Source organism: Megalopta genalis, unplaced genomic scaffold (assembly GCF_051020955.1).
Source record: "Megalopta genalis isolate 19385.01 unplaced genomic scaffold, iyMegGena1_principal scaffold0037, whole genome shotgun sequence".
In the NCBI taxonomy this organism is placed as follows: Eukaryota; Metazoa; Arthropoda; class Insecta; order Hymenoptera; family Halictidae; genus Megalopta; species Megalopta genalis.
Genome location: NW_027476106.1, coordinates 1,884,749 through 1,895,670, shown reverse-complemented (window position 1 = coordinate 1,895,670; position 10,922 = coordinate 1,884,749). Strand labels below are relative to the sequence as shown.

Here is a 10,922-nt window from a genome sequence, read left to right as displayed (position 1 = left end):
ACATCGATCGACTTATGGCCACGAACGTAGGCTCGAATGAAATTTCAAATGTATTGGACATACTGCGTACGCTTTTGCACAATTGGCCAATGTTTATAATGCGATTAATGATTCACGATTATTACCGAGGAGTCTCATTATCAATAGTAATTTGTGATTGCGATTGTATCGCAGGCCGTAGTCGAATAGAGTAAACGAAAAACTTCGATCGGTTGATGCCTCGACAATGCTGATTCGACTGGTAAACGTTGAGATAATAAATTATTAGGATTTCGAATGTAACGAGCACGTTTAACACTTCATTTAACGCAAAGAGAAAGGTTTCGAGATTTCTTTGGGATGGAGAAAGCAATGGCGATTTCATTCGTAAACGAACAAGTTGTTTCGACGAATGTAATCTGATAACTTTTTCAAATTATTAATTATTCGGAAGAAAATTTTTAAGTTCATTCTAGAAATATCTTTGTTGAAAGTTTCATTTAGTAGTGGGAAACTAGAAAATTTGTAGCAGGGCTTAGAAAATATGTAATTAACGATTGTAAATATATATAATTAGCTGAACATTTATAATATATTATAATAATAATGTACCGTAATTAATTTTTCAATCATTTTTATTAGAAAGCAGTGGAATACGCGTACACATCATTGATCTAATACAAATTCTGACTAATTTAACGCGGACTCGCTAAAATATCTCAGAAGTAAATGAAAGTATTAAAAAAGATGTTTTTACAAAAGTCGTTCGGTACAAAGGTGGACATGAGATGATATAAATATTTCTTTCAGCGAATGAGGTAGCAGGGGAGATTTTAAGTTAGCTTGTTTCAAATGGAAAGTACAGTTTTCTTTTATTCATTATATTGTAGCGCTTTTCGAAACAATATTCAATTAGATGCTACATGATGATACCTCATTGTATATTTTACATGCACACTCGTCTTCATATTTTTCAATGTGTTATTTTTGTCTTGTTAGATATCCCTTCCAGAACATCGATACCACAATCTCATCATCACGAATTCTGCATTACGAAATCGTTGCAACACGTGCATCGTTGCCATGCCAAAAATGTTCTACAAGTGGCTGGAGTACTTCAGTTTCTTTTTTTTAGGTTTAGGTATTACGACCTTATTATTATTTTTTCAATTTCCTTCCACTTTTCGTCAAAAAGAACGACGCCTGTAACAAGAATGCCGAATATCAAATTGTTTGCATTCAACAATTTATTACGTATTCGTCGAGCAAAATTTGCTGCGATACAGCAGGTCCTTACAATTCAGACTGGATCGTATTTGTTGCAATTGGAGCCTACGAAACCTCGGTCGAGATCGCACTCATTTTCTCTTTGATATGACGTATGAGAACGTGATCTGGGTCTCCAAATTTCAATTCCTCCTGTACCAGATACGGCTAGGACGTCATTTAAGTAATCGCTCTACGGAGTAAAATAAATAATGTATAAAGATATTTCACAACTTTTTCCGGGTCTCTTACACTAGCTATTCCGCCGTAATTCGATTCCAGAGTGGCGAGGTGTTGCGGAGGATCTGTAGGAGTGGTTATTCTGACAGTTTTATCCGTGGAACTGGTTATTAAACATCCTGGCGCAACATGTATACCAGTGATGGCTTTTTTATGTTCGGTAGGATAAGTCTTGACTGCATTAAAATTTTCGTTCGGATCTAATACGTACAACTTCGCGGTACTGTCGCCTACATAAATGATGTCTCTCTGCATACATATGCACATAGGGAATGATTCGGTGATCTGTAATGCATTCGTTTGTATTATCAAGCTCCTACTACTATCCAAGGTGATTTCTTTCTGCGCTTTCCTTACAGTAAAATCGTTGATAAACTTTCTCGTTCTATGATCCCATATGTATACTGTTTTGTCTTCGCTTGCCGACACGATGAACTGGGAATTCATGATCAGTCTAATAACAGGTCCTCGATGCGGTTTGTACATTACAATTGGAGTTGCTCCTGATCTAGTGTCATACACCGAAACGGTTTTGCAAAATGAACCTGTAGCGAACAAAGCCAGCTCCGGACAGGATGCCACGGACAGCACAGCACAGTCGATGGACCTAAAAAAATATTTATCGCTTATGTAAAAACGCCACGAGCCCCGGAAATGATACAGCACTTTGCACAGTGATTTCTGACGGAGCGAACGAAAGCATGCAAACAAATGCTAAGCTGTTTTGAATCTCTTCTCTACGAGAAACCTTATAACGAAAATAGTACCTTCAGTTTAGCATTACTAACTCTCTAATGGTTTCTTATTATTAAATTTGTTAAAGACAAAAGTTCCATGCCTTCCTCGCTCAGCCCTCCCATAACGAAAGCAGCGAAAGTGACCATGTTAGTTCTCATGTACATGTCATAAGTTTTGAAGTGGACAAGACCAGTGTCGGTAAGCGTCCATGCTTTAACAGTTTTGTCCCAACTGCAGCTATAGACTGTGTTGTCTATCGATGTTATGTCCCAAATCCATCCATCGTGGGCAAAGTTTATATGCGTAACATTCTCTTTCTCATTCTCTTCGTTGGGAAGCTTCCAACATACTAAGGATCGGTTCCTTGCTCCAGAAATACAAATATTTCCATTCTGTGTATAAAAAATTTATTAGCAAATTTATTAAATGCTGATAAAAATTGTATGAATACCAGATGCTCACATGCATTAAGTGTAATCCATCGATAGTACTGAAATGTATATTGTTAAGTGATAATCTCTCCATAGAACCTTCCATGGACTCTTCTTTTCTCCATAACGATATTTGTTTCTCTAGTGCAACGCACGATAACTTCCAAAACAGCTTATCATCTTCAGCTGAAAAGAAACAATACATTTCAATCGAAATTAGAAGTATAATTCGTATTTAGCAAGTATTATTATTATATACATATATTCTAAGCGGACGCATCTCTAACCCAGAAATTTAGAAAAAATTATGAAACCTTGACCCCGGTTAAAGTAAAATATAATAAGATGGTGGTTTAATTATTTACAGAATGATCGTTCATGCAAGGCTCAAGGTGGTATCAATTTGGGCTAACCAGGAGGCAAAATTGGGTAATCCGTATGCAGACACATGTGGTTAATTCTCTCTTTCCACATAGAGTCGTCTCTTAAAACCTCGTTGAATTGTTTACACACTAAGCTTAAAGCATGTACCATGGTGGATGCATCTAGAAAAGAGCAGATGTAAAGAAATACCTGAAACAATAAAGTTATTCATAATTCCTAAATAGAAACGCAATGTATTTTAAGATATGCGTTCTTGATATTATATAACAGTTTATTAACAATACGTCAATCAAAGCCAGAGTTGTGTAAAAAAAAAGTTATTTTAAAACATTTTGATACAGCCGCTTTGTTATCGTACGTTCAAATAAGCTACGCATGTATATGTGTGAGAGTAGGCATTTAAAAACGGCGACCGTGCTCCACTGACGTTACCGTGAAACTCTCGAGACGTTCTACTTATTCTCTAATAGTACACGTTACAGTCCAGTGCTAACAGAGTTTATTCAACTTCATACATTGACTCGGAAAATATCTTTTCGTTTATCGTTCACGATGACGTTTAATAATTCGAGCACGTTTAAAAGACGCACTACAGATGACGTTTATTCCACTGTCTGTAAACACAGAATCGTCGTACTTTTTTTTTTATTTACCGATATTCACGTTTCAGCGATCAAATGGTATAGTTGTTAAAATTTACTGAAAATTTACATCTGTGAAAGTTGATTTATCGAACTCGAATATCGAAGATGTTCGAAAGATCTTGGGAGCGCGATGCGTCAACGTTTTGCAGATTATTTCAATGATAGAACCGCGTACACTTGTAAGAAAATATATTTTTAAAAAATTGATTAATACAGACCTCGACTGGAAGGTCCAATAAAGATAGTCGGGAATTCGTTGGATCATCTTCAACTTGTTCGCAGCTTTGTTCTTCGTCGCTCATTTTATTGAAAATGGCCAGCACCGTGTGTTATCTTTCTAAACAATATCATTCGATCGACAGCTAACCGCCGATCCGTTAATTCACCGTGTAGCAAGAACAACGAGAAATGACTGTTGCTTTTCACCGACGTTATTATTGACCGTTTTGGTTCTGGGTGCACAATGCAGCCTTGGTGAGCCTTGCATGAGCGTATGACTGCGCATGACTCACTTACTGATCTCCGTTTTAGGACCAACGACCAACTCCCAAGAACAGATACAGGGCTGACAACCATAACCGTAGAAATTTCGAAATGAATCGGCTACAGCTACAGCTAAAAATTCGAAATTAATATTTTGATGAAGATCTTTTTCTTTCGATTACAATACTGACGGACCAATAAAGTTATAGTTTTTTTTTAAACAATAAATTGATTTATTAATTTACAGATCGATTTTGCTACATTTTCTCGTAAACGGCGTAACACAACGCGCATTGTTAGATTTAAAATCAATTAACAATCGTAATGTAAAAATAATATTTAAGCGATCATAATCGCATTATGACACGCCGTTTTTTTTTTAAATATAACAACCTTTACATTTGTTTGTATACTCTTCAATATATTGTATAGAAAGACAATACTTAAGGAAAGGTAAGTAATCATACTAAATATGTAGTCATTGTCTTGGAATATTTCTCTCCGCGATATTGTTTCACAACATGCATTCAACATTTGCACAAATTGTCTTTATATTATTGTAAATTTATCTATATCCATGATAAGTTCGTTGATAAATGCAAACACTTGTGTACAAATACAAAAATATGTTCATGCATAAAATATATCTGTGTGTCTCATTTCTTTTTTTCGATTCAATGTGATATTCTGATAATTCGTCATTGTTATGAATTGTTGGTTTAATTGCTGTATTAAGTAAAAGATGTCCCGTCAACAATGTTGCATCAATCACCAGTTCTCGCACCAAAAGTGCACAGCAATATCATATAATTGCGCTATTATCTCACGAGCTACAAGGATCGTTCATCTTGAAATAATTCGTCAAGTTGATTGCCAAAAATGAAATTATAGCCCCGCTCGCGGATCCTATTTGCATGAAAGCACCCGCTTTCACGAGTATCTCCGGCAGCCTTGAATTTTTAAGTACAGACACTATGGCTAATTTCAAATAGGAAATCAAGCCTATTAAAATTGTCCACGCCGACACAACTAGAAAAACACCGATCGTAGTATGCTGCAGCGGTGGAGCAGACGACATTATCGCTAAATATATAACATAGCTTCCAGTACATGAACATATTATAGTTAAGTAAGTAATATGTTTCATGTCAAACATGGCATACCAATACGCTAACATACACACCAAAGGATTCGCAAATTGAGCTAATGTGATCGACAGTTTGTATGCTACATTTCCATATGGCAAACAAGAGTAAGATTGAATGCCAGGAAAAATACCATTGCTGAAGAAGCAGCAAACGGTCAATAGTACATATAAAAGATGTCGTATTTGTGGCTCGAGATCCTTATTGTGGATCAAGTCCAGCTTGTGTTCTGTTAACGGGCAAGGTTTTCTATCCTGCCTATGATCCGACGTATTAGGAATGCTTGCATGTGTTTCATTAGATATCGTATCGTCAGACTTATCAAGATCTCTTGTTCTTTGTACTAAGGACGAATACTCTAACACGATAAACGAAGTTAAAGATAAGAATAGGACGATAAATATGAAAAAAAAGTAATCGCTCGAGGAAAACATTAAGTTCGATTTCATGGCATCCATGGTATCGTTCTTAGAGACTGTACATTCTGAGTTGTCTGCAACTCCTTGAATCAGGGCAACTACGCTTGGCAGCACGCCGCTCAAGCCTTCCCCTATGAAGAACGATATTAAATAATTTTTGTTAAAATTGCGAAGATATGGCATAAATAGCACAGAACTGAAGCAGCCCACCAAAGCGTTAAAGAACGCTAGAATAAATAATACGAGACTATACTCGTTTCCGTTTATAACGATTGTTTTCGAATAGAAAAACGACAACAGTCCCATCGCGCAATTGCCTAGAAATAATAAACTTAATATCCACCAAAGCTCGTTCGTCTTCCACCGAAAATGTTGCAGAATCATGTAAAGCAAAGGTCCAACATTTGCAGCCTGTATTACTAGCACTAGATAAGACGGCAGAGTCCAGCCTTCAGGCGATGTGTTGATAAGTACTGGTACTTGCACATAGATTCCATTAATACCAATCCACGTAGATATACCGAATACAGCAACAAGAACATGAGTAACGATGCGACCTTTTCTTTGGCATTTCTCCGAATCTCGAGAAGCATCTGTCATTTTGTCATTTGCTTATACCAAAAAACAGATCCCGAACTTGTTCCTGAATAATGATCAAGAAGAAGTTTTAATACACGATCAAATAAATTTGCATTTTAGAAATTATACATGTATCTTGCAACCTAATTAATGTTCTCACCTAAACGTGTTTACGAGTCTTTTTTTTTTTTAAATTATTTTGTTTTACAAGATACCGTATTTCACCAACGATAGTACTTTATAATTAGGTTTACTTATGCAAAAATTTTAGAGCTACTGCATAGATGGTTGGTCGGGATTCTAGTGTACAGCATGCTCTTGCCGGAGAAACTGATGTGGTGAAATGATATGGCCTCTGCCTTCACAGCTATTCCTTAATCTGGACAATAAAATTTATCAGATAATATACAAAGTTTGTATGCTTAAATTGACAAAATGACAGTTAGATTTATGATAAAATATGGTTACATACATTGTCGTCTAACGTGGATCAGCGTAATTTGAATTTTGATAATGCTATCACAGAACTGATGATTGTACATACTTTGTTGAATATAGCTGTAGACACACACACACACGCACATACATTGCAATGAATGACGTGGTGGAATTGCACATTTTGTATCGAGATGTGTTTCAAGTTTAATTTACAATTATGTATAAAATATTTATGTTCTAGAAGTATAAAGCCCTTTGAAGTACGTACACTCGTCTAAATAAAACCCAATTTCTTTCAAATATATATTGAAAATTTAAGTACAAATGCATGTATGTATATATATATATATTACTTGAATTTCATAAAATATTTGTTGCTGTACATTTTTCATAAGTGACCTTTTACCCCAACATCATGTGATGCAAGCATTTTTAATACTAGTAATGTATATGCATACATATAGCGTGCATAAAAAATCGTAACTTTACTATCACAAATCGTTGGTTTCTATCACAATCTTGTATGCACCCTATATATATATATACATATATATATATTCAACTATTTCTCCTACATTATAATCCCTAAGAGCCAGGCACTAAGAATATTAAAATTTTATCCTCTCTATCATTTTAGAACATTTTGCACAATTATATAATTTTTTATTCATATCATTACTTGTCTATTAGAAAAAGTATCATTGTTCGACGAGTGTCGAACATGGCGAGTAAGAATGAAACACTTTTGCATGATTAACCAGAACAAATGTGACTATTGCTCCGATCAATGAGCCCATTTGTGTAGCTACACCAGTGTAATATAGACCTCTGCCTGGGTCGGGCCTGAATAATGTAGTAATGCCCAATTTGATGAATCCTATTAAACCACTAATTAAAACCCACGATAAAACAACTAAAAATTCACCTAACCATGTACCTTGCAAAGGTGGTGTAGGTGATGTGGCAGCTAAGAAGCAGATAAAGCCAGACAGTATTATAAGAACCGTTGTTGAGGCAGTGAGAACACTTACTTTTGGTGTTTTTATAAAGAAACCTAAGCACATTGCCAATGGTCCAGACATTGCAGACAATGTAACAGTTAAATGATATGCAATATTTCCATACGGTAAACAGGAATATGATTGAATACTAGGCAATGTACCGTTACCTAAGAAACAAACGAGAGCTATCATAACCAGTAAGTACGAATACAGTTGTTTGGACATTGTCCATCCAGAGTCTGTCTTATAACTTGGCGGTGCTCTTGTATCTGTTGGTAAAGTCTCCATACTTCCTGGAGGCTTAACACGCTCGCCGATAGCCATAGACATATTATTCAGTCCTAGGAAAGACAAATAACATAGGAACAATATAGTGCCAGTGAAAATGAAAAAGGCCTGACACGAAAACCTGGGCTCCGGATAATGCGGCATAAATTCTACATGAGGCGACTCTAACGTTGTCGTATTCAAGCATGTTGGATTTCCACCAACACCTTGGGTCAATGCTACCACGCTGGGAATAAATCCGCTGAGTCCTTCTCCTATAAGATAGGTCACCAAATAAATTTCTCTGTAGTTCCTCATGTAAGGCATAAAGAGAACCGAGCTCGTACATCCAACGATGGCTGTTACAAACATCAGCGACAACAGAGCTGTGGAATGCTCACTGCCAAATACTATCGATGTTTCTTGGTACACGAAAGCCAATATAAATGTTGCTAACGCCGCTGCAGCCAGGAGCAAGTAGATAATGAGTTTGTCGCATACCCACGAACTATACCTAAAACACGATAATTACTTAATGGACTCATGGATTACGTACGACACTATATCTGTACGTAGAATACCTACTTTATATATAATGTGTAGAGTATTGGTCCCAAGTTGGCTATTTGAACTAATACTACCATATGTGCTGGAAGACTCCATCCTTCCGGAGAGGTATTAACTAGAAGAGGTAGTTGCACATATATACCGTTGATACCAACCCACGCACCAAGGCCGAACATCAGGGCGAGAAGGTCGACCGGCAACCTTCTGTTACTTAATTTCTGATTTAGCATCGTTGGTTGTTTTTCGTGCCTCAACAACGGGTCCACATAGGTCGGTTGACCTCGATGGCACGATTTATCCTGTTCTCTCGCCGTGTTTCACGATCGTATTAACACAAAAATCCACGAACTTCGCGCCTTACTTAAGCAATTCTCGATGTTCGATTTCTTTATTACCGTCTTATTCGCAGACAGTTTGTTTAAAAATACGTATATGTATCAAAAGAAAAAACGTTCTCTCGATGTACGAGCTATCTAGGAAGATTATTCAATACTGCTACGGTGTTGCAATCACAGTGATCGTTGATTTCTTTCCTTTTTTGTTACGCGGATGCTTCCCGGGACCGTTCTCCAGATTTAACGCAGGCTTCGCACTCGAGTTTATGCTTCTCTCAAGACATTTTTCTTCCGTTTTCCCGTGCCAGACATAACCTACGAAATGTCACGGGTCACAAGACGATCCTCGACGGGTCCAACTTTCGAATCGCGCATGCACGTTTGAAATTCGCGGCTGCGTGTTCTAGTTTTTTAATGAGAAAGCGTTAGAAACGACACTTTGCGAAACCAGTTTGGCAAAAACTATGTATGCATGTATGTTATAGGCACGGACGATTGATATGCAAATCGAATGACTGTCGCGGCACAACTGCTGTTTCCGATGATTAACGGCAACTCGAAACTGCTCCGTAAGTTATTGGTAGTTGACGTTTCTCTCCTTCGCCACGAGGTTATCAATATATTGGCCGATACGCCATGTCGCGTGTAATTATACGACAAACCTGATATGTCCCTTCCAATCGGATAGATAAAAGTGATACTGTCCTATTTTACAGGCGACCGTCATGCGACCGTGTGTCCTTTCCTCCGTTAATTGCACCACAGCTCAGACCGCGTTCCCCTATGATCACAAATTGCGGTTTCTGCTGTATACTATATATGTATATCTACATTTTTAGCGACATACGACAGCAATTTTAATTTCTTTACCTATGAAATTATCTGTCGACATCTCCGTTAAATGCGCAACGACTCGCTCGCGCAGGTGTTTCGGATTATTCGCTAGGCGATAGATGTCGAATTTACGGAACCGAATAAGGGGCAACGCGCATCAAAAATCATGATGGATAAAATAACAAAAAAATGTTTACATCTTGAGAAATGCTCTTCTATTGTAAAATGCGCATATGCGTACATATATCTTGAATTACATGGTGTCGCGTATACATATAACCTGGAATTTCTCGAGGAAAATGTCGTGAAATTAGTCATGCAGACGCGGTTTCGCGTAGGTGTAGGTTATTCCGCGAAAAGAACGTCAGCGGTTACTAACTTCTATATTTTTCATCCGGAAAATATGAAAGAAATGTTCTTCTGCAGCATCTATCCGAAAGAAATTTTTTCGTCGTAGTCGTTTTTACAAATATTTATTCTTCGGAAAATTGTAGATATTTCAGTTATACGAATTTTCATAGAGATATAAATTAATTTTTGTAGAGATATAAATTTATTAATTTGATATAAATTTTTCGATAGCTACTACAGAACTGTACAACGAAGCTCCGTGTCAAATTTCAATTAATTTATTAGTTTTTTTTTTAGGTATAACGGTCACCGTATGGAAAACTACAATATCGAAAACGCGTTTCAAGTTTTCAAGCTCGGCGTCTCGCGCTAAATGGCCTGAACCTCGTCGTATTCGCGAATTTCGAAAGGAAAAATTTTTTTGGTTATGTTTGGTTCAAATGCTGCGGAAACGATTGAAAATATTAAGAGGAGAAAACCGATCTTTTCTTTTTGTCGGCACACCAAGATGCACGTTGCCCCATAAAACAATCACCGGAGAAAGTAAACGTGTATACAGTTGACTTTAAAAAACATTTATTGACTTACTGTTTCAATATACGTGCTCGGTCGTCCGTTACAGAACATCGCATCGGTGCCGTTGAAATGGGAACGGAGAACAACGTTTTTCTCACGTGAAGCGTAACGCGAATCCGATTGTTTTAAGCACGAAGAAACGCGACACACTCTATTCTACCGTACAATTGACATGTCACAATACAGAGAGAAGGTTGTCGCCGAGTTGCGCGTGGACGAAGGATAGAGGAGGAAGTAAGAACCAC

General features: G+C 37.1%; 3 protein-coding genes and 1 long non-coding RNA gene across 6 annotated transcripts; 1 reads left to right on the top strand and 3 right to left on the bottom strand.

The window, feature by feature from the left end:
* Nucleotides 1-596: 596 nt before the first annotated feature.
* Nucleotides 597-4,040, bottom strand: LOC117223107 (F-box/WD repeat-containing protein 9). 2 transcript variants are annotated; one of them, XM_076527671.1, is made up of 8 exons: nt 3,901-4,040; nt 3,068-3,199; nt 2,686-2,840; nt 2,386-2,615; nt 1,843-2,092; nt 1,498-1,770; nt 1,277-1,438; nt 597-1,182 (listed from the first exon to the last, which is right to left on the bottom strand). In XM_076527671.1, the coding sequence occupies exons 2-7, from the start codon at nt 3,186-3,188 to the stop codon at nt 1,280-1,282; spliced, it is 1,188 nt and encodes a 395-aa protein (XP_076383786.1). In that variant the 5' UTR covers nt 3,189-3,199; nt 3,901-4,040; the 3' UTR covers nt 597-1,182; nt 1,277-1,279. The 2 variants fall into 2 exon arrangements, with proteins under 2 accessions (XP_076383786.1, XP_033331133.2); XM_033475242.2 differs by having other exon boundaries at nt 3,068-3,227; nt 3,901-4,039.
* LOC117223109 (uncharacterized) lies at nt 4,025-4,531 on the top strand. The gene is made up of 2 exons (XR_004490841.2): nt 4,025-4,156; nt 4,214-4,531. It is a non-coding gene; the product is annotated as an uncharacterized LOC117223109 (long non-coding RNA).
* LOC117223108 (solute carrier family 52, riboflavin transporter, member 3) lies at nt 4,164-10,842 on the bottom strand. 2 transcript variants are annotated; one of them, XM_076527672.1, is made up of 4 exons: nt 10,690-10,842; nt 8,600-9,697; nt 7,915-8,528; nt 4,164-4,297 (listed from the first exon to the last, which is right to left on the bottom strand). In XM_076527672.1, the coding sequence occupies exons 2-4, from the start codon at nt 8,809-8,811 to the stop codon at nt 4,191-4,193; spliced, it is 933 nt and encodes a 310-aa protein (XP_076383787.1). In that variant the 5' UTR covers nt 8,812-9,697; nt 10,690-10,842; the 3' UTR covers nt 4,164-4,190. The 2 variants fall into 2 exon arrangements, with proteins under 2 accessions (XP_076383787.1, XP_033331134.1); XM_033475243.2 differs by lacking the exon at nt 4,164-4,297 and having other exon boundaries at nt 7,036-8,528; nt 8,600-9,231; nt 9,579-9,697; nt 10,690-10,835.
* On the bottom strand, nt 4,375-6,899 carry LOC117223106 (riboflavin transporter 2). The gene is made up of 2 exons (XM_033475241.2): nt 6,469-6,899; nt 4,375-6,372 (listed from the first exon to the last, which is right to left on the bottom strand). The coding sequence occupies exon 2, from the start codon at nt 6,327-6,329 to the stop codon at nt 4,989-4,991; it is 1,341 nt and encodes a 446-aa protein (XP_033331132.2). The 5' UTR covers nt 6,330-6,372; nt 6,469-6,899; the 3' UTR covers nt 4,375-4,988.
* Nucleotides 10,843-10,922: the final 80 nt, after the last annotated feature.